Here is a 21,086-nt window from a genome sequence, read left to right as displayed (position 1 = left end):
TAAAGCTTCAAAATTCACGAGTGGGGTATTTACTGACGTATTTTATGCAGTAGAACACAACATGAAAATCTCATAAGCTTGCGTTAACCACAGATCTTATTTCAGGCATTTAACCAAAAACCCATTCAAAAAACCCATTGACTTCAAGACGAGGGAACCAGAGGTGCAACTCATCCCAGGTTTTAGGACTCATTCCTAAAAATATCTATGTTTATTTTTTTATTCAGTATTTATTGTTTATGTTAATTTCAGTCTTTTATCTGACTTCATGCTAGTGATAGAAAAAAAAAGTCAATCACTCTCATATGAGTGATTGCCTTTTCAAATATCTCATATCTCAAATGACCTAATCTAGGAATGAACGAATAAAATCTATTTGTGTGTGTGTGTGTGTGTGTGTGTGTGTGTGTGTGTGTGTCCTGCAGCCACGTCCATGTGCACGGCTGACCAGTTCCGCTGTGGAACTGGACGCTGCGTCCGGTTGTCATGGAGATGCGATGGCGAGGCTGACTGCTCCGACCGCAGTGATGAAGAGGGCTGTGAGAAAACTGGTAAGACTGTGGTTGTAGTCTTGTTTTCAGAAGCTAAATATAACGCGAGCTTCAATTGTAGTCATGACAACAGCTCAGAACAGTCCTCTCCTTTTTGTTGAGAAACACAGTTGCTTTCAAACAATAGACTGATCAGTTTGGCAGGTCCTTTACTCGTGGAAAGACCAATCTGTGGACAAACCACAGAAACTGACCTGCATATTGAGATAGAAATGAACAATAAACAGGCAACAGAGAAAAGAGGAAGATGGAAAGTTTTTACTTGATGATCTACCTATAACTTGAGCCATGATGGTAAAGGAGTTCCAGATCACTTTGCATAAACCTCTTGAACCCCCGAAATTTCCCTTAACTTCCCAGCATTTGTATCCACTCCATACAACAATCTCCAGTATTGTTTCTGTATTTTTCTGAAATGTCTTTCTGTATTTGCTTGTTGCAGCACGTCATTCACATGTAATGAAATATTCAAATCCATGTCATTTTTATGGCAGCATAAATTTCCCTGTTGTTCAGCCTGACATGTTAGAAGCCTCTGGAATACACTGGAATCTCTGACACTTTCAAATAAGCTTTTAATCAACAGTTACATTGTACAGTGATGGACTCAGGTGGTGGGCCCAATGTGGTAAGAGAGGTCAATGGAAAATCAAAAATAAAACACTTTAGCTCTCTTAATAAATGTTGGCATTGTAAAACTTGATTATTTTTTTATGTGTCATGTATGAGTAATGACAATTTGTTAAGTGACGGGCAGAGTGGGAGATAAAGAGTTGTTGCTATGATCATACTATCTGTGTGTGGGACAGAAGTAAGAGGAGGAAAGTGTGAAGATGTTGGACCGGTCTGAATGATCCTCTAAAGGTTAAAATCAAGGGTTTGGATATCGATACAATCTTATATCACTGTAAAATATCATCAATATCGCGATATAGTACAATTGTAACATCTTGAGAAACTGTTTTAGATAAAATAACCAGAAATAACCAGGACTGTTTTTCGCTAATCCAGAGAATGAAATGCCTAACGCATCAACGTACTTCATCACACAGATCTCTGCTGGTTGACAGATCTTTGTTGTCTGACACGATATATCATCATATCTCCCCACAGAGAGTCCTCCGTGTGCTCCCGATCAGTTCCAATGTGGAAATGGTCGCTGTATCGGTCAGAGGAAGGTGTGTAATGAGGTCAATGACTGCGGAGACGGGACTGACGAACACCCACACCATGACTGCCGTGAGTTCATACACTATATCAGCATCTGTACTGCAGTGTGAAGACTGAACATTAAGTCTTTAAATTTAGCCTTTTTTTTTTCCTTAAAGCATGCACAGAATCTGAAGTAACACTTACTTTGAAGGACAATGTCATGAAGACTGTCATGAGCATTAAACCTGACCGTTGATTATTTATTTCAGTTTTATTTTACATTTGACACTGCTTTAGAAACTTGTCATGACAACTTAACATTAGCCAAAGGAACAAAGCCTCAATCTTTTTACACTGTCAAATGTAATAAGTGTTATTACTACATTATTAAATACATTCAATGTGAGGGTGTTGCAAAAGGTTAACTCATGAGGTGTCCAAAGGGAAAGGATTTATGAATGTGTTTAGTAAATTTCATCACACTCTGGCCATTAGATTTTAATATTTTTTGTGCGGAATTTTGGGCTTGAAAGGAAAGGTCGGAAACACCAAAAACATCAGGGTTCGTATTCTGGGGGGCATGAAAATGTTTGTCAAGGTGAGATTTAGGCCTAATGGTCACCTTAGAGGAAAGGTTAGGCTGTCACCAAAATCATTTAGAACCACGCAGTGTGGACCATGAACATTAAAACAAATTTTACTGACAATCTGGACTGTATTTGTTGAGAATTCTTAGCCTGGACCACACACTGACTGACATCACCATCCTCAGGCCTTGCTGCTTGTGGGCCTAAAATATTTCAAGGCTCAACACCAGATGAGTCAGATCCTTTTTACAGTGTGTGGTTGTATTTATACTGAATAATCATGCTGTGTTAATGTCCCTGTAATGTTTCTGTGCGGTGTGCAGGTCCACGCTCCAGTGAGGGCAACTGTAACCAGAATAACGGAGGCTGCTCCCAGAAGTGTCAGATGGTCAGAGGACTGGTCCAGTGCACCTGTCACACTGGATACCGGTTGATGGACGACGGCAAAGCCTGCCAGGGTACCATTTTGTGTGTGTGTGTGTGTGTGTGTGTGTATACACATTACAATCTGATATCAGTGTCAGCATTGAAAGTGAGTGAGCAGGCAGAGGGTGTTGATATTTATGACCTCTGCAGAGTTTGGTGATTGGTCAGTTGCTACCTTGTGTTACATGGGATAACTTTACTGACTTCCTGAATATGACATTACTATTAAATGGTTCTCCTGGTGGTGCTGCAATGCTACTCATTCCTGCCACTTGGGAGATTTTGTGTTCACTCCTTTTAATGACCCCAAGTTGGTCTAGGGAAATGGGGAACATAACTAACATGTGAAGAAGATAAGGAGTCATATTATTTAGTTACTGAACCTTTTTTTAACTCCCCAACTCCTATTCAAGAATCAGTATGAAAGAAATTAAAACTTATAAACTAAACAGTTAGCATTTTGCTAGCAAAATATTGCAAAGCAACAGGTTAAAATTATGAAGACAGGAAAGAAATAAAAATATAACCTCTATCTTACTGATACCATCTTTAACTTCCTAAATAAGCCCAGGCATTAATGTTCATTGCTGCATCTCACAGAGTTTGAGGAAAGTTTAGCTTTGACGCGAGACATTATTGATTAGAATTTGGTGTGGATCTGAATCTGGGATTTCTGCCACGAGTTGAAAGTTCTATTGCCAGAATTGTGAAACTCATGGAGACACAATCAAATCTACTTGATATTTGTTTCCAGATTCTGAGGTTGTTTGCAAGGTCAAGAAATTCATTTCAAATTTAAGGGGTGTAACAAGAAGTTTGATTTGGATGTGTACCAAAAGTGTGAATGAGTTTTTCACCTTCCAGCCACCTCTGCGAACTTTGCTTTGTGTCTTGAATTCATTGTTAACCCTGCAGGAGTTTGACGCCACCATCTCTCTGTCCCTCCCCTCTTGTCTTCTTCCTCTGTGGTCCGTTCCAGATGTGGATGAATGTGCTGAAGAAGGCTACTGCAGCCAGGGCTGTACCAACACGGAGGGGGGGTTCCAGTGCTGGTGCGTTCAGGGCTATGAGCTCCGACCTGACAAACGCAGCTGCAAAGCTCTGGGTAAAGACCGCTGTACTGTATTTCACCCTTGACATGTGACCACAGAGAGTCGCCGGGGTTTGACCTCCAATAAAAACACGGTTGCATAGTGTTTATACTTGCTTCACCAGTAACTGTATCCGTTCCTCTGCCCCGGGGTCTTGGACTCAGAATGAGGTTGGCTCATTCAGAGGGTCTGGACTAGATTTAGATATGCAGCGACGGTAGAGTGCAGGCCTGGTACAGCAGCCCATCAATCTGCTGCAGACCAGAGTTAAACCCAGGTCAGGACTGTCTGTCAGGCAGCTGCCAGGACCCAGACATTCACCTCCAGTGAGATTAATGCTCGCTGTTATTAAAAATGACCATCAGTCCAGACTCACACTTTTTTGTCTCTTTCCTCTTTTGTTAATGTCCAACTTTCACCTCATGTTTGGCCTCAAACTGCTTTCCATTCCACTCTAATTGACATCATCTACATCCCTGTCCATCTTTCCGTCTTCCTTCAGGTCCAGAGCCGGTGCTGCTTTTCGCCAACCGTATCGACATCCGCCAGGTTTTGCCGCATCGCTCCGAGTACACCCTGCTGCTCAACAACCTGGAGAACGCAATCGCCCTGGACTTCCACCACAGCCTTGAGCTGGTCTTCTGGTCGGACGTAACACTGGACCGCATCATGAAGGCCAACCTCAACGGCTCCAATGTGGAGGAGGTTGTCTCCACTGGTCTGGAGAGCCCAGGTGGGTACAACGGCCAATAGGATGCAGGTTCAGATGTAGGACAACAGGCTCATTTATCATTTATTCAATGTATTCAACTCTGCTGCTTTCTGTCCAACGATACTATGCTTTCAGTCACTTCATCCATCACCCTGTTCATTATGAGTTCAGCAGTATGACATCAATACTGTTCAAACTCAAGTCTTTTTTTGCTTTCTCTTTCTCTCTTATTTTCAGTCTCCTTGTTTTGTTCTTTCTTTGGTTTTTCGTCTCTTTCTTGCTTTCTCTCAGCCTCAAGGTCTCATGCTCTTTTGAACTCTCTCTCTATTCCTGGTCTGTTTCACATTCTTTTCTTTCTTCTTGACATTTTATCCCCGTTTTGTTCTCTTTACTTGCTCTTCCTGTCTTTCTCTCTCTTCCTCATTTCAATTCAGTTAAACTGTATTGCTTTATAATGTTAATAGTACATACAGTGAAAACACAAATGCTAGTGATCAGATCAGAGAATGAAACAATTTACAGATGATGCGTAAAGGAATCAGATATTAGAGTTGTATCGATGTTCTCATCTAGCTCTCGGCAAGAAAGCAAATATGTATATTTCCAAAAATGCTGAACTATTTCTTTTTAAGAGAAGCAGAAAAAGAAAGAAGGAAAAGTCTCTTTCTTTCTCCCTCTCAAACATGCTTTTTTGGCGGGGTAAGGGATGTTGCATCGCCATAACATTTCCAAAAATAAGAACACCACCAAGTAAACAAACAATCGGAAGAATAATGTTTATATATTAAAACATGATATTATAACACAGTTTAGTATTAAACAGGTTCATATTCAGACAAATTTTAAATGTTTTTCTTTCCTTTAGGTGGACTGGCCATAGACTGGATCCATGACAAGTTGTACTGGACAGACTCGGGGACGTCCCGTATCGAGGTGGCTAACCTTGACGGGACGCACCGCAAGGTGCTGTTGTGGCAGAACATGGAGAAGCCCAGAGCCATCGCATTGCACCCCATAGAGGGGTACGAGTCCTAACGCGCACACACAAACTGTATAAATCACTACAGATGGTTTCAAATGTACACACACTCAGCAGAGCAGGGATTAAAGTTGGGCAGCACAGCAGTGCCCACAGGCGAGCATCTGTGCAGAACAAGTATTTCATGGAAGGGGCAGCAGCTAAGTATGTCTTCATCCCTGGTTTCATATGCTGCAGTGGCAGGAGAGAGTTTTGGATGAAGCCCCAGAGAAATTTTTAGCTTGAAAACTCATTCAGTTGATTAGGTAGCTCATTTGCATGGGATAATTGAAAAATATCAAAAAAAGTAGCTCTTCCCTCTGAGGCCGGTCAGAACAGATGAGTGATGATGAGGACGACATGAATGTCGAGCACAGAGGAGACTTATATCAGACATCTGCTGTGTCTCGAATCCTGAAAACAATCTGTTTACCTCTTGACAACAAGTAAACAACAAGAAACAAGTAAACTAACCATGACTGCCCCACTTTCCTCCTCAGTAAGATCTACTGGACAGACTGGGGCAACACACCTCGCATTGAGTACTCCAACATGGACGGTTCAAACCGACGGGTCATCGCAGACACACACCTGTTCTGGCCCAACGGCCTCACCATTGACTATGCCGGCCGCCGCATGTACTGGGTGGACGCCAAGCACCATGTCATCGAGAGGGCTGACCTGGATGGACGCAACCGCAAGGCTGTGATCAGCCAAGGTAAACTCCCACCTGTTCTGTCTGTTCTGGGTAGGGTTGGATATCAAGAACCAGTTTAGAATTGGAGGTCATTACCGATAGAACTAGGATATTGTTAAGAAACATGCCTTTTGGTTCCGCTTATTGATTCCTGAAGAGCAAAGTATGGATGTACTACCCTACTTTCTTCCTTGGCGGTTACGTACATGTTTAGTGTTTTTATGGTGGACTGGAGCTAGGGGCTGAATTGTGGGTCTAAAACTTCCATAAACTCCACCAAATATCACAGTGCAGGTGGTTGTCCGTTGAACAATATTAGTAAAAAGTGTTTTGATGTTTGCTCAAACTGTGGTAAGCGCCTGTCACCTGTAACTCTTAATCTGATCTGCTCACTGTGGCTGTTTCTCTGTTACTCTTCATTTATGCATTATTTAGAGCTGAGGCGGTGGCAAAAATAACACCAAAAATGTTCATATATTTAATGAAGACATAGACATAGGCTAGAGCTAGAGGAAGCTGCAGTTGCTTCATAATAAAAGCCTTATGGCTGGCTGGTGGAAACCTTTACTTATGAAGTAACAATATTAAATGTAACAGAAGCTTCAGATTCATCACAGGTCCAAGCAGAAGGGATGAGAAAGTCTGTAATAAAGTTGTCTGATTGTTGAAGGCGCTTATTTGGCTGTTGGTTGAGGTATTTACCAGGAAACACTGAAGAATCACAGAATATCTCATCATTTATGGCAACCCAAATTTTAAGAAAATGAATACTGTATTGCTGGTGCCTTGGTTTAACTCTGTTTGTGGAGGCTTATGTTTTTCTCTATATCTGAGATACATCATTCAAAAAGAGATATTAACCACCATTGTTAAACAATTTACAAAGTTCTAACATTAACAGAGAGCATCGACTTTCATGCTTTATCAGCCTCACTTGTCTCCCTTGTTCTGATGAAGCATACACTCTTTGAATCCCCTCACATATTTAATTTAACATAGAGTAAGACCTAAAAGGTCATTAGTTTTTCCAAGAACCTCAGCAGTTGCTGAAGTTTTTTCACTGAAAGCTCTTAATGAGAGGGAGAGAAACAGGAGAGATGTGGTGTACAGAGATTTGGCTGGAGTTCAGATTCTCATAAATTACAACACACACACACACACACAACGGGTTAGATATAGGATATAGCACACTGACACTACTTCATTATACCATTGTGGAGTTAATCAGTGCCATATTTCCTTTAAAGAACATACGCATGTGCCTATCCCTGAAATGCACACACAGACGGCAAAAATGACAACATAAAGCTGTGCGGGCCTCTGTTTATGTTGTTAAAGTTAGGCTAACGGGCTAGGGAAAGCATTATGTCAGTGACTGTCCCCCACGGGATAGTGAAACAAGTGTGTGTGTGTGTGTGTGTTTGGCGGGGGGGGCACTGATCTGTCACGCACATGCTCTGGCCTGCTTCTGAGACCTGATGTTGCAGTAAGATTTGTTTCTCAGGTTTTGGCTAATAGTTTTTATACTCCTTTTACATACACGTTTCTCAGTCAGCAAACCAGCAGGACACCCTGACCACTGTAGGTTGGTGGTGTGGTGATTTAATTCATCAGTGATACTAGGGCTGGGCAATGAAAGCAACACGACGACACCAGACAAGGTTGTTGTACTGGCTCATGAGGGATGGGAGCTGAACAGGGACAGAAACATTGTAAGGCAATTTGACAGCAGTCAGTTATTGCAACTTTTCAAATAAATACAGTTTACAAAGAGGAAACATGCCATTTCAGCCATTATGGACTGAAAATAAAAACATAGGAAAAGATAGGCTAGCATATGCTTTATGAACCTGCTTGTCCCACTGACTCCAGCCAAACTTTAAATGAGCTAAACGTAGGATTGTAATGTCACCGAAATGCAGAACCAATTTGCGATCGGATAGGATTTAGTTGTGGAGATGGGACATTCGCGAAGGAGCCGAATCAAAGAGATGGCTCTTTGAAGTGCAACGTGGCTATTAATAATTTATTAGCCCTTTTCATTTTATTATTTGGGATTTAGTGGAGGGTAAACGCACACAAACAGAGTACCCACCTTTTTCAAACGCAAGGGTTTTATGAGTTTACCTTTACCTAACATTGGACAGTTTAGCGAGCGGCCATTTAAAGTTTAACCACCTTTTATTTTACCACGACATCCCCTCTGTGATTTTGTCCAGTTAATTAATAATTTGTTAATATCTCAGGCTAATTTGCTGCCCCGCTCTCTCCCTCGCCCCCACACAACAGCAGACTAATCTAAAATAGTGTTTCCCAAACCTCTATTAGAGCACCACCCCCCTGTCCAGCATGTTGTCCATCCAACCCTTCTTCACCACAACTGGCATTCAACAAAGTGAAGAACACACAATCTCATAATGTGTCATTATTATTCATCTAACTGTAAGATTGAGTAGGGCCTATGCAAAATTATGATTATTTTGTTTTGGAAATTATCCTCTATTGTTACCATAATTTAGGTTAGGTGGTGTAGAAATGCAGGACATTTGTTTTAAATATTTAGTTTTTTTCCTGGGAGATAACCCCTAGACCGCCAGTTATGTATCTTTCCAAGTTTGCTCACCCATTTTAAAACATAACCAGGCGCCCATGCGTATATCCTTGTATCCAAGTTAATCAGTGTACTGGTCTGTCTGTTAGCAGGCAAAAATGCATGAATAGATTTCCATGAAATCTGGTTGACAGTCCTGCCTCAAAACAAGGAAACACAAACAAGAAAAGATTCTGAGGTCTTCAACCATTACACAAACATTCTTAGGAGTGACAGTAACAGACATAAAGTAGATTCCAAACCATAACTGGGTGTTTTCAAGGCCAAGAAATCAGTTTACAGCGGTTTCAAAAATGAATCATGAATTTTGGAGTAATGACAATTACTTACATTAGAAATTGTACAGTATGAACACAGGTTTCAGCTGACAGAGTGGCTTCCAATTTGGGAGATTTCTTTTCCCTGATGAAGTGAAAAAAACAGTGTGGAAGCACATCAGTGACGAGTGTTTAAGAGTCTGAAAAGAGAAGGACGGGAAATGTTTGACGGTGTGTGTGTGTGTGTGTGTGTGTGTGTGTGTGTGTGTGTGTGTGTGTGCCATCAGCCCTGTGAGCTCTCCTTAATGATGTGTGCTCTCAGGATAAAAGGCTGTAATTGGCCCTGTCCTTTCTCCATAGCCTCTGTTTGCTCAGACAACACACAGGACAAATGGGACGTGTGTGTGTGTGTGTGTGTGTGTGTCTGTATGTGTGAGTGTGTGCATAGTTACATTCTGAGCCGCTGTGCCCAGGAATGTTAACGAGTGTCTATCTTCCTACATCTATAGTTTTCTGAGTGAGTGTGTGAGTGTGTGAGTGAGTGAGTGAGTGAGTGTGTGTGTGTGTGTGAGTGAGTGAGTGAGAGCTAGTTGGATGTGTGCCAGCTCCTCTGTCACTGGAGCTGGACAGCAGGCGGGTGTTACGGATAGAGCCGCTATCCAGTCTGCACACCTGTGCACCTTGAGGTGGGGGACAGGAAGCGAAGGGGCGTGTGTGTGTGTGTGTGTGTGTGTGTGTGTGTGTGTGTGTGTACGGACGTGAGTACATCCACCTGAGGACAAATGCTGTATACCGTAGTGATGCCTCATTCACAATGAGTCGTCTGCTGCATGATGATACACTGGATGTCCAATCAGTCCTATAGGAAATAATGACAATAGACCAACAAAAAAGCCCCCCGGTGGACAGCAGCTCAGTTAACAGGTCTTAACATAATGTATTAAATTTAATATCGATTAATTGAAGTATTCATTGTGTCACCAAGTACAGACAATTCTATTCAAACCTTGAGTGTACATTTTGTATTTTTTTTATATTAATTATTCCTTAGGTATTTCCTTAAATTCCTTACCATTTATTTAACATAAACCTTCATCCATACCCAGTGCTATATGTTTTTGGATGCTTCTCACTCAGTCTAATTCATTTACATCTGTGCCAGTTACCTCCTCTGGTCAATAGATGTCTCCTTCACTACTGAAATCATACACAGGGCTGACCAGGTTGTCTTTTAGTCTTCATGTTTATTTTTATTTGGTTCATTTGTCTATTTTAATGCCGTTTATGTAATGACATCATCCTCTGCTTTAATATTGTGAATTATTACAGTATATGAGTATGAATTTCCAGTTGACATTCAAAGTTTGGATAGCGTAATTTTACTTGGTTTGTCGTTTTGTAAACGTCATAAAAAGCCACTTAGCTCAAAGAGGAATGCGATTCAAGAAGGATAAATCAAAAAAAGATGACCACTAAACTTTTCCAACATTGCAGTCTGTCTATAAGCCGACCAGTGTTCTGTCCAGCTGGAGGTGACGTTGTGTTGCTGATGAACTGTAGATAAGAGTATGACTGATTCAGTCGAGGCGTGAAAGAACCAGGAGGTGCCACATGTAGATTAAAGGGGACATTACTGTGAAGGCTGGGTGAGGCGTTTGATGCCCTGTCGGCCTGCAGCTGCTCCTCCAGCTGTCCCGGAAAAAAGGAGCAGAAGGGGTGGGGCCGGGGTGCAGAGACAACAAGGAAGAAGGTGACCGTATCAAAACCAGGCGCCTCGTTGCTGTCGATGACTCAGAGGAGGGAAGAGGGTCTACTGTTGTCTCCCTCATGTTAGGATAAGATCAGAAAACACACACATTCAGCCAGTATCAGCTCACACACACCTGGACCTGTCTGAGGAGAAAGGATGAGGGAAATTGTTCAGACGTAGTCTCATTGTTTTAATCTGTCTTGATTGATCCTTAGAATTCATCCTTTTTGTTTGTTTGTAATTACTTGTAAAATTACTTTGTACTTCTTTACGTTTTCTTTGACAGGACAGTTCCTGATTTTAATGGTATTTTTGCCAATTTTAGACTATTGGTCTAACTTACGAAAAGTTCTTATGTGGCTGCTTGTATTTAGACAACATTTAACATTTGAGAACTTTGGTTTCTTTTGTTAAATGAAAGAAGAGTTTTGGTAGAAAACATGTTTATTTTCTCAAAGTAAGGTATCTACAGCTGAAACCAGATATTTACATACACGTAAGAAAAAAACACAAACTTTTTTTCTTTACTGTCATATATTAAATCAGAGTAAACTTTTTCTGTTTTAGATCAATAAATATTAACATATTTTTTGCATTTGTTAAATGTCAGAATCGAGCGAGGGAGAGTTTTTATGTATTTTTCTTATCATTTTCATTAAAGTCAGAAGTATACATACACTAAGTTTATTCTGTCTTTATGCAAAAAGAAAACTCCAGATGATTCCATTCTGAGCTTAAGAAGCTTCGGATAGGTTAATTGATTCCATTTGAGTTAATTGGTGGCACACCTGTGGATGCATATAAAGGCACACCTCAAACACACAGCCTCTTTCTTTGACATCATGGGAAAATCTAGAGACATCAGGAAAAGAATTGTGGACCTCCGCAAGTGTGGCTCATCCTTAGGTGCAATTTCCAGATGCCTGAAGGTCCCACGTTCATCCGTTCAGACAATAATATGCAAGTATAAAAAACATGGGAATGTACAACCATCATACCATTCAGGAAAGAGACAGATTCTGAGTCCCAGAGAGGAACGTTTTTTGGTGCGAAATGTGCGAATCAACCCCAGGACAACAGCAAAAGACCTTGTGAAGATACTGGCTGAAACTGGTAAGACAGTGTCATTCTCCACAGTAAAATGAGTCCTGTACCACCATGAGCTAAATGGTTACTCTGGGAGGAGAAAGCCATTACTTCAAAACCACCATAAAAAAGCCAGACTACAGTTTGCAGCTGCACATGGGGATAAAAATCTTCTGGAGACATGTCCTGTGGTCTGACGAAAAAAAAATTTAACTGTTCGGCCATAATGATAAACGGTACATTTGGAGGAAAAAGGGCCAAGCTTTGAAGCCTCAGAACACCATCCCAACTGTGAAGTATGGGGATGGTAGTATAATGTTGTGGGGCTGCTTTGCTGCAGAAGGAACTGGTGCACTTCACAAAATAGATGGCATCATGAGAAAAGAAAATTATGTGGATATATTGAAGCAACATCTGAAGACATCAGCCAGGAAGTTAAAGCTTGGGCGCAAGTGGGTCTTCCAAATGGACCCCAAGCATACGTCCAAATTAGTTACAAAGTGGCTTAAGGACAACAAAGTCAAGGTATTGGAGTGGCCATCACAAAGCCCTGATGTCAATCCCATAGAAAATTTGTGAGCGGCACTGAAAAGGCGAGTGCGAGCAAGAAGGCCTACAAACCTGACCCAGTTACACCAGTTCTGTCAAGAGGAGTGGGCCAAAATTCCAGCAAACTATTGTAGAAAGCTTGTGGAAGGATACCCAAAACGTTTGGCCCAAGTGAAACAGTTTCGGGGCAATTCTACCAAATACTAAGGAAGTGTATGTATACTTCTGACTTTGATGAAAGTGATAAAAAAAAAAAATACATAAAAATTCTCCCTTGCTCGATTCTGACATTTAACAAATGCAAAAAAATGTTAATATTTATTGATCTAAAACAGAAAAAGTTTTTTTTTCTGTACTGTAATTTCTTGTTTCTTATCAGCCAGCAATCTGCTTCTAATTTAACAAAGATTTGGGGTATTAGGAAACATTTTTCTGGAGGCAAACTGAAGTAAAATATGTTCTTTGTTCATCTACACTAATGTAGGTGGGTTCACCTGGACCACAGGGGCATTAAACAAATAGTCTGTTGCTCATAAAACATATAAATAGATTAAAATAATAAAACTTTGTCTCATTGAGCTTATACTCAAGCACACACACACACACTTATGCTGATGCTCGTGGCTCATTATCATTCTGGTCTCTCTCCAGTTTTAGTCATTTACCACTTGACTTTTATGCTGTGCTGTAAAAGACTGTCATTAAATGAGCAGCGCTGTTTTTAAAAGTCCTGCACCAGCACGCTCACCACACCACCACCACCAAGGCTCTGCAGAAATCAATTTTTCCATCTACTCGGCACTCATCCAACTGGTGGTGCAGCTTCTTCACCGGAGGAGGATTAAGCTGGAGAGAGAAAGAGAACGTTAATTTGGATGAGTGTGGAGGAGTCACCCTGAACACATATTCCCCAATGGAGACAAATCTGCGAGGAGTTCCCTGTTACACATGTTAGTATTCAGGCGCCGGTTCCACTGATATGGGCTGTGAACACTGATACAGACGATTTTCTGCACAAGTCAACAATTTGTACAAACACAAAAGTAGTTGCAGACTCAAATCTTCGATGCAAATATCTAATGTAGCCGACTTTTTTAAGGCCCTGAAACGTATTCTCGCAATCTGCTTCTTACTATAAGCGATGGGGTTTTATATAAACACATTATTGTCTGCCGAAGTAAGACCAACAAATGGTTATTTGACATGAACGATTCTTGTATTTGTGTTTTCTCCATGTTCTTCTCACTGGTTTGAAGTGGGTGGGGGCTCTTTTGGTAGTGACATCAGCTATACTTCTACTACTAACTTCACCTTTGATTAGTGCTCATTTAGATATGAAGATATGAAAAACAATGTTTTAAGACCAATAAAAAAAAATTCCAAATATTTAGTGTTGCCACTAAAGTATTTCTTTTGTTAAGTTCAAAAACCTCTTCAAGAGCACATTTAGACCATCAACAGACACTAAAACACAGTTAAACCCAAACTTATAAGATTGTTTTTGGATTAGAGCACACATACTCAACTGTATTCACACCTTGTAGGTGGTTACTGTCCTTCAGATTAAAATCTCCCATTAAAATGATGATGAAATCTACAAAGTAAATACAATTTCATTGTAGACCAAGACGAGAACTGACCAATATCTGTCCAGTATGAGTCTCAGTATCAGTCTGACCTGCTTTAAGGGCTGTTCGCGATCTCGCTTTCAGATTCTGGACAGAAAAATCACATAACTTAAGGAAACCGATGGATCGCCTCTGCTTTTGGCCACACTGGCCACAACTAAACCAGCTATAGGCCAATGAGAGGCAGAGTAATTGAAAGCAGCTCTAAATGGGGATTATATGACATCAGCCAAGCCCACAGGGCTGCATGGGAGGATGTTTGCAGAGCGTTGGTGGAACAAGCCAAAAGCAGCATTTGTTTCTTTCCATATTTTTGTGTTTGGATTTAAATATCCACATGAACCTCACTGAATAATTATTTTTTGCTTATTTTAAAGTTGTCAAACTTAACGCCTGTGCTTGCTTACTTTGATTGCTTGAATACTTCCCTTAAAAAAACAGCTTATTCTTTCATGAAAAATGGCGTTGGCCCGTTGCTGGTTTTATTGCACACTTCATCTCATCACAGCATCTCTCAGCCTTTCTGAAGTCTCTGTCTCTCTCTCTGTAGGCCTGCCCCACCCATTTGCCATCACAGTGTTTGAGGACAGCCTCTACTGGACTGACTGGCATACCAAGAGCATCAACAGTGCCAATAAATTCACCGGCAAGAACCAGGAAATTATTCGCAACAAGCTGCACTTCCCCATGGACATCCACACCCTGCACCCCCAGAGGCAGCCTGCAGGTCGGTACACAGCCATGTAGCTTAATTTTAATCGGAAGATTTTTGAGTGAGAGTAACCAATGTCTCCTGTGGGGACAGATGGGAGCTAAATGAAGTATAAGTTAAATTGTAACATTGTTTAAGCCTGTTTCACTACAGAACACACTGTTCTGTGTTTTTTAATAATCAAAGGCAGTTTTTTTTTTATCAAAGGCTGTGTTGTTGTTGTTATGAACATATTTTTTTCTGACATTGTTGTCAGATGACAGCAAGGTCACAAAACAGCGACTTGAATGAAGGATCAATAGCATCACAATGGAAAAATAGAATAGTCTTTCTAGGAAAAAGCTCATTGACGTCATAGTAAGTGACAGTTATACTTGCTGTTTCATTGGTTTTTAGATTCATAGATTTTAATGTCTGTGCTTGTTTTTTTTTTGGTTACAAAAAGTGAATTCTGGGTGAAAACAATGGACACATTTTGAAATACAAAGTATGCAGCCTGAAGCAGCAGAAAATGTTGTCATGCAGCAGGCAGGAGAACAAAATCAAAACAATCAAACAAACACTCAGTATGGGTTGAGGGTGTAAGATGATCTGGTTGAGGACAGTCATACCCTTCTTTGAGGGTATCATTGCTCACAGAAGTGAACACTTTTCCCACACGGTGGCAAACCTAGAGATGATAGAAAAATTTGTTGCACTAGTGTGAACTGACCAGTTGAGGTGTTTTATCAGCATGACAGCAAAGACTTGTGTTCTTTGCTAACAAACCATGTTGAACTTGAGTTCTGGCCAAGAGAAAGTTTTGGTTATCATGCTGATAGTATATTGTAACAGTCCGACACTAATATGAACTGTGAACTGCCTCTGTGTTGGCAGAGGGAGGTCAGGCCCTTTTCCTTTTGTTTTGGTTGCGATTCAGAGAGACATGTGAGTTCATGTCTGAGTTGAACAGAGTTGAACTCTGCATCAAATGAACAAAGAGGCTTCAGAACTCCAGTGAAATCCAGACGCACAATGTGACATTTAGAAGAACAAAAGACTAAAGCTCTGTATTCAATGTGTAGTTCATTATATTTTTGAAGTAGAAAAACCTCAGTTATACACATTAATTTATTTCCAATATCAAATGCATACAGTATATACTGTATTGCTTCATAGTTAAAGGAATAATTAGACATTTTGGGAAATATGTTTATTTTGCTTATAGTTAGATCGACATCACTCTCATGTCTGTTCGCTAAATATTGATTAGGAAATACTTGACACCTGCAGCTGCTTAGATTTATTCCCATGCTATGATTTTCTCACATATAACATACTGTTTAACCACTTGGTCTCTTACCACTGGTACAATAATAAAGCCTGTATAATCTGTATACAAACAAGCTCTCAAGGTCCTGAACAAAAACCCTAAAAGCTACCATCACTTTAATATATTTCCAGGATATGGTCTCCTTTGCTGGGAAAATCTTATTACATTTCACAATGCATTTTAAAAAAAATACAAAATAATATTCTTCATGGATTAGCAACACTCCCATTTATTCATATTTCAGAAAAATGTTCATGATAGATTCACCAAATCAAGAATAAGAAGGGACATTGTTGTCCCAAGTAGGAAAACATCTTTCGATGAGACAGCCTTTACAGTACAAGCTTCCCATTTTTGAAACATCCTTTCATTAACCACGGTATATGATATAGCGACTCTTACCTTTCCTTTGCATATAATCTTAAAACTTGATTAAAAAGCAACCAGACGTGCCATCATACAGAGTCACTGCGTGCTTGCCTTGTCTGCTCTCATTTGCTGGGCTTTTTTGTCTGTGTTTGTCAGATTGTGTCCCTTCTGGTTTTACATCTGTCTTCTTTAATGTGATGTGATTTTATGTTGTCTTGTTTTAACTGCCTGTGCTGACTGTCTGCTTAACATTGTTTTGTATTAACTTCCTGCATTGTAAATGTCCTACTTTACATGATGCTGCTTTACTCCTCTAAGCTCTTTATCCTTTTCAGCTGCTTCATGTTTTCGCCTGCTTTCTCCTGTTCTAATTTTACATGTTGTGTGTTTTATTGTTGTTCTAATAACTGATTTAACATCTTGCCAAAGGACCACAGTTGGAAATTTTGGCTAACACTGGCACATTTTCAGTGAGGTCGAGCATTGTGAAAATATATAAATGAATAAAAAGAAGATTATCTTAGCTTAGCATAAATACTGGAAGCAGGGGGAAACAGCTAGCCTTGCTCTGTCCAGAGGTAAAGAAAAATACCCCCTACCAACCTCTCTAAAGCTCACGTTAGCACATTATACCTCGTTTGTTTATTTCATGCACAAACAGAAATGTAAAAACTTCAAGATGTGCTTTTACGAACAAATTGCTGCAGAACTGCATAAAGTGAATAAGCATATTCCCAAATGTTGAACTATTACTTTAAATACATTTACCAGAAAAGAAACAAAATATCTCTTAAATAAGTTTAAAGGAAAATTCTGCTTTTTACAACTCATTTTGTTTTTGTAGTTTTGCTGATTTCTACCAGTCAATATAACATATTCCTAACATAACACTACGTCCTCAAATATCAGCAATGAAATCAGTGAGCAAAATATCATCATAGAAAATAGGAAAGATGGGCAAAACCATGCAAACAAGACCCATGTTGTAAAAAGTAACCTCTGTATAGATTAGTTTTTGGCATTTTTGCTTTAATTTGGTAGCACGCAGTAGAGAGGCAGACAGGAAACATGGAGAGATTGAGCGAGGGGATGACACGGAACCAAGGTCCCTGGGATGCCAAAAATAGCCTCTTCAAAAAGTTTCTAACCACATAAAGCATCAAATACTGAGCTGTGTGTCTCTGTCTCTCCTGTAGGTGGCAGGAACCGCTGTGGCACCAACAACGGAGGCTGCAGCCACCTGTGTCTCCCCAGCAACAAGACGTACACCTGCGCTTGTCCCACCGGCTTCAAGAAGGTGGACCACTACAACTGCGCTGACGGTGAGTCCCTCAACACCTGAACTTTAATGTGTGTCATAATTGAGAGGATTTTACATATTTATTTATGTAAGAAAAAATTTTAGAGAAAAAATGTGCATACAGAGGATTACAAGACATCCACTAAAGTAACATTTCAACAAATGGAGATTTAAAACAAGTTAAATTATAGGGATGAGAGTACACTATTATCTGTATCTGTTCAGCCAACTAAATGATCTGTATTTGTAGTGGGTGGGAATGGGTGGGGCTTAAACCGGAAGTGGGTGCGACTAGCAGAAAGTTGTTAATTTAAGCCTGAGATTGATATGGGTTGATGAAAAGTAGCTATATTTATTAGAAAACTATTTACAGAGCAGCCTCAGAATTGAGCTTCAGAGCAATGTTTTTGATCACAAGAGTAAGAGAACTATTTACAGAACAAGTTTTTTTTATAAGAAGTATATTTACAGTTGTTACAGAGTACAGATATTGACATATTTTACTCTGATGATAGTCATACTCGTAAAAAGTACATTATCTGTACCGGATACTCGTTTCAGCCAAGTACTCTCTCAACCCTATAATATTACATATTACAGTTCAGCTAAAGAAGTGCTGAACTAACTTTGACTATTTAGACAAAGTTTTTGATGAATCCGTTTTTTCACTACCCTGTGACAGATTATTATAGATTATTGAGTTATGTGACACTTACACACCCTGTAGTCATGAAAACATTACATTTTATTATCATCATTCTAGATAATTATGTTAGAGGAAGGGTTATGATATATAATATTAAGTCAGTTTGGTTGGATTTGCCCTTTAAGGGCTGCTAGTTGTCTGTGTATTAGTGCTGTTTTGCTGTGTTTACTGTTCACCCCACTGTTAAACCTAGAAGACTGACAGAAGACCTTTGGTCTTTAATCAGGTCTTGACAAGTTCCTGCTTTTTGCCCGAAGGACGGACATCCGACGAGTCAGCTTCGATACAGAGGACATGTCCGATGATGTCATCCCTCTGGCTGACGTGCGAAATGCCGTGGCGCTGGACTGGGACGCCAAAGACGGCTACATCTACTGGACGGACGTCACCACCGACTCCATCAACAGAGCTCTGTGGAACGGCACCAAGCAGGAGGTCAGTGACATCTACAGTATGACTGAACTCAACACTGAAATCCCATCATTTCTCATCTGTCCAGGACTTAACAGAGAGGAGCAGCAGCAGAGGACAGCACGATTTAACTTTACGCAATACTGCCATCTACTGCGGCTGATGTGGAAGTGCAACAGCAATTCATGCTCTGTAGAAGATAATGTAGGTGTAGAGTTTAGCTGCTCTCTGTTAGATTCAGTTCACTGTGTTCTCCACAGCAAAAACTCAGCCTGCAACCAGGTACAGAAAAAACACAAAAACTCTATACAGCAAAAAATACTACTGTTATTTTCTGTCAAGAGATTCATGAAGTCATTTCAAAACGCAAAACAGAAGAACAAAATTGAAGCCAAAAACAATTTGAACAAAGCTAAAAAAACAGAAAACTGTAATATATTACTGTAAATGTAATAATACAAGAAGCTATCACTACTGGTTCATGGGAAGATGGAATTAGTAGTTGTGGAATAGTGGCTTTCTATTTACACTCTTCATCAATGTCAGAGGCAGATTTTTAGTTGTTGTTGTCTATCTCTGCTATATAAATAACACCATATCTTATCTATCTATCTTTATTTGTAAGCATGGCTCTAAGCATATCTAAGGGCTCAAAAGTTAGAGATGGAACTTGAGGCTGCATGGAAACTAGGATGGGAGAAATCAGATCTTTGTTGTCCCTGTTTTTCCAGGTGGTGGTGGACACCAGTCTAGAGAGTCCAGCAGGTTTGGCAATTGACTGGGTGACCAACAAGCTCTACTGGACTGATGCTGGTAAACAGCTTCATTTCACATATTGTCAGATTAAATCATATTTTGGATGCATTATGTACAATCACCTGCATGACAGTGTGTGCTCTTGAAATTTTAACCATGTCATGTCATGTCTTGGGTTTCTCAGGTACAGATCGTATCGAAGTTTCTAATGCTGATGGGAGCATGCGGACTGTGCTGATATGGGAGAACCTGGACCGGCCCAGGGACATTGTCGTTGACCCGATCGGAGGGTGAGATGATTAAAAAGGTTTAAAAAGTAACATATGAACCTGAACTTGGCATGGCACCTTTCATTGTTTCTCATTAATTTTATTATTTCTCTGTAGTTTCATGTACTGGACCGACTGGGGTGCCAACCCAAAGATCGAACGTGCAGGCATGGACGCCTCCAGTCGCATCGTCATCATCTCATCCAATCTGACGTGGCCAAACGGGCTCGCCATTGACTACGAGACCAAACGCCTGTACTGGGCAGACGCTGGCATGAAGACTATTGAATTTGGCAACTTTGATGGTTCTGACCGACAGGTAAAGGGTGTTTTTATGTATTATGCTTTCATTTTCACCCTCACAAAGTTAATGTTTTCATGCTGATTAGTTTGTGAAATTCTATAAACTTAAACTTTAAATAGTAGGAATAATGTATTTTGTCAGCAACAATTTTATGAATTGTTCATTCATTGGTTGAGATTTGCTTTCTAGTTTTTCTGTTAATTTGAAATCAACACTGTAAACTGTTTAGGAATGTTTACAGATCAGAAGACTACTACTGTTTTTGCATACAGGTTTTGATTGGCAGTCAGCTGCCTCACCCCTTTGGCCTGACTGTACACGAGGACAAGCTGTACTGGACAGACTGGCAGTCCAAGAGCATCCAGAGTGCTGACAAGCTCACCGGCTTGGGACGACACACACTGGCCGAAAACCTGGAGAACCTCATGGACATTCACATGTTCCACCGCTTACGAGAGACAGGTCTGTGTGTGTCCACATGCTAGATCAAGACTGAAGCATACATGTACAGTGAAGTCAGCAAGTAGTAGGACAGGGACACATTTTTCATAGTTTTGTCTCTGTGCTGCAACACATTGGATCTAAAGTGAATGAAACAATGAGGTTTAAGTGCAGACTTTCAGCTGTAATTTAAGGATGTTTACATCAACGTCAGATCAACAGTGGAGGAACTCTAGCCATTTTCAGTAGCAAATTACTGTTATTTACCTAAGCATTGCAAATGGGCCTCCAGGGTTCTGAGCTATGGAGCAGTCTGTCTGGTTAGCATTAGTTTAAGCAGCCAAAGTGCAAAGCAGTATAGGGTTTAGTTAGTCAGATGTCAAAACCTCAC

General features: G+C 40.3%; 1 protein-coding gene across 7 annotated transcripts in view; it reads left to right on the top strand.

Annotated features, from left to right (window-relative positions):
- Positions 1-21,086, top strand: part of lrp4 (low density lipoprotein receptor-related protein 4) — a 129,805-nt gene that overhangs the window by 93,124 nt on the left and 15,595 nt on the right. For 5 of the 7 annotated variants that reach the window (XM_044194002.1, XM_044193998.1, XM_044194011.1 and 2 more), the window contains 14 exons: positions 426-551; positions 1,665-1,790; positions 2,614-2,748; positions 3,696-3,821; positions 4,310-4,540; positions 5,385-5,541; positions 6,038-6,255; positions 14,666-14,842; positions 17,705-17,830; positions 18,741-19,129; positions 19,657-19,738; positions 19,866-19,971; positions 20,068-20,269; positions 20,527-20,716. In XM_044194002.1, coding sequence (XP_044049937.1) covers positions 426-551; positions 1,665-1,790; positions 2,614-2,748; positions 3,696-3,821; positions 4,310-4,540; positions 5,385-5,541; positions 6,038-6,255; positions 14,666-14,842; positions 17,705-17,830; positions 18,741-19,129; positions 19,657-19,738; positions 19,866-19,971; positions 20,068-20,269; positions 20,527-20,716 — 2,391 coding nt within the window. The remainder of the gene's footprint in view (positions 1-425; positions 552-1,664; positions 1,791-2,613; positions 2,749-3,695; positions 3,822-4,309; positions 4,541-5,384; positions 5,542-6,037; positions 6,256-14,665; positions 14,843-17,704; positions 17,831-18,740; positions 19,130-19,656; positions 19,739-19,865; positions 19,972-20,067; positions 20,270-20,526; positions 20,717-21,086) is intronic. The other 2 variants (XM_044194019.1, XM_044194036.1) reach the window with 1 other exon arrangement.

This window comes from Siniperca chuatsi, linkage group LG1, assembly GCF_020085105.1.
Source record: "Siniperca chuatsi isolate FFG_IHB_CAS linkage group LG1, ASM2008510v1, whole genome shotgun sequence".
NCBI classification, from domain to species: Eukaryota; Metazoa; Chordata; class Actinopteri; order Centrarchiformes; family Sinipercidae; genus Siniperca; species Siniperca chuatsi.
This window is presented reverse-complemented; position numbering and strand designations above follow the sequence as displayed.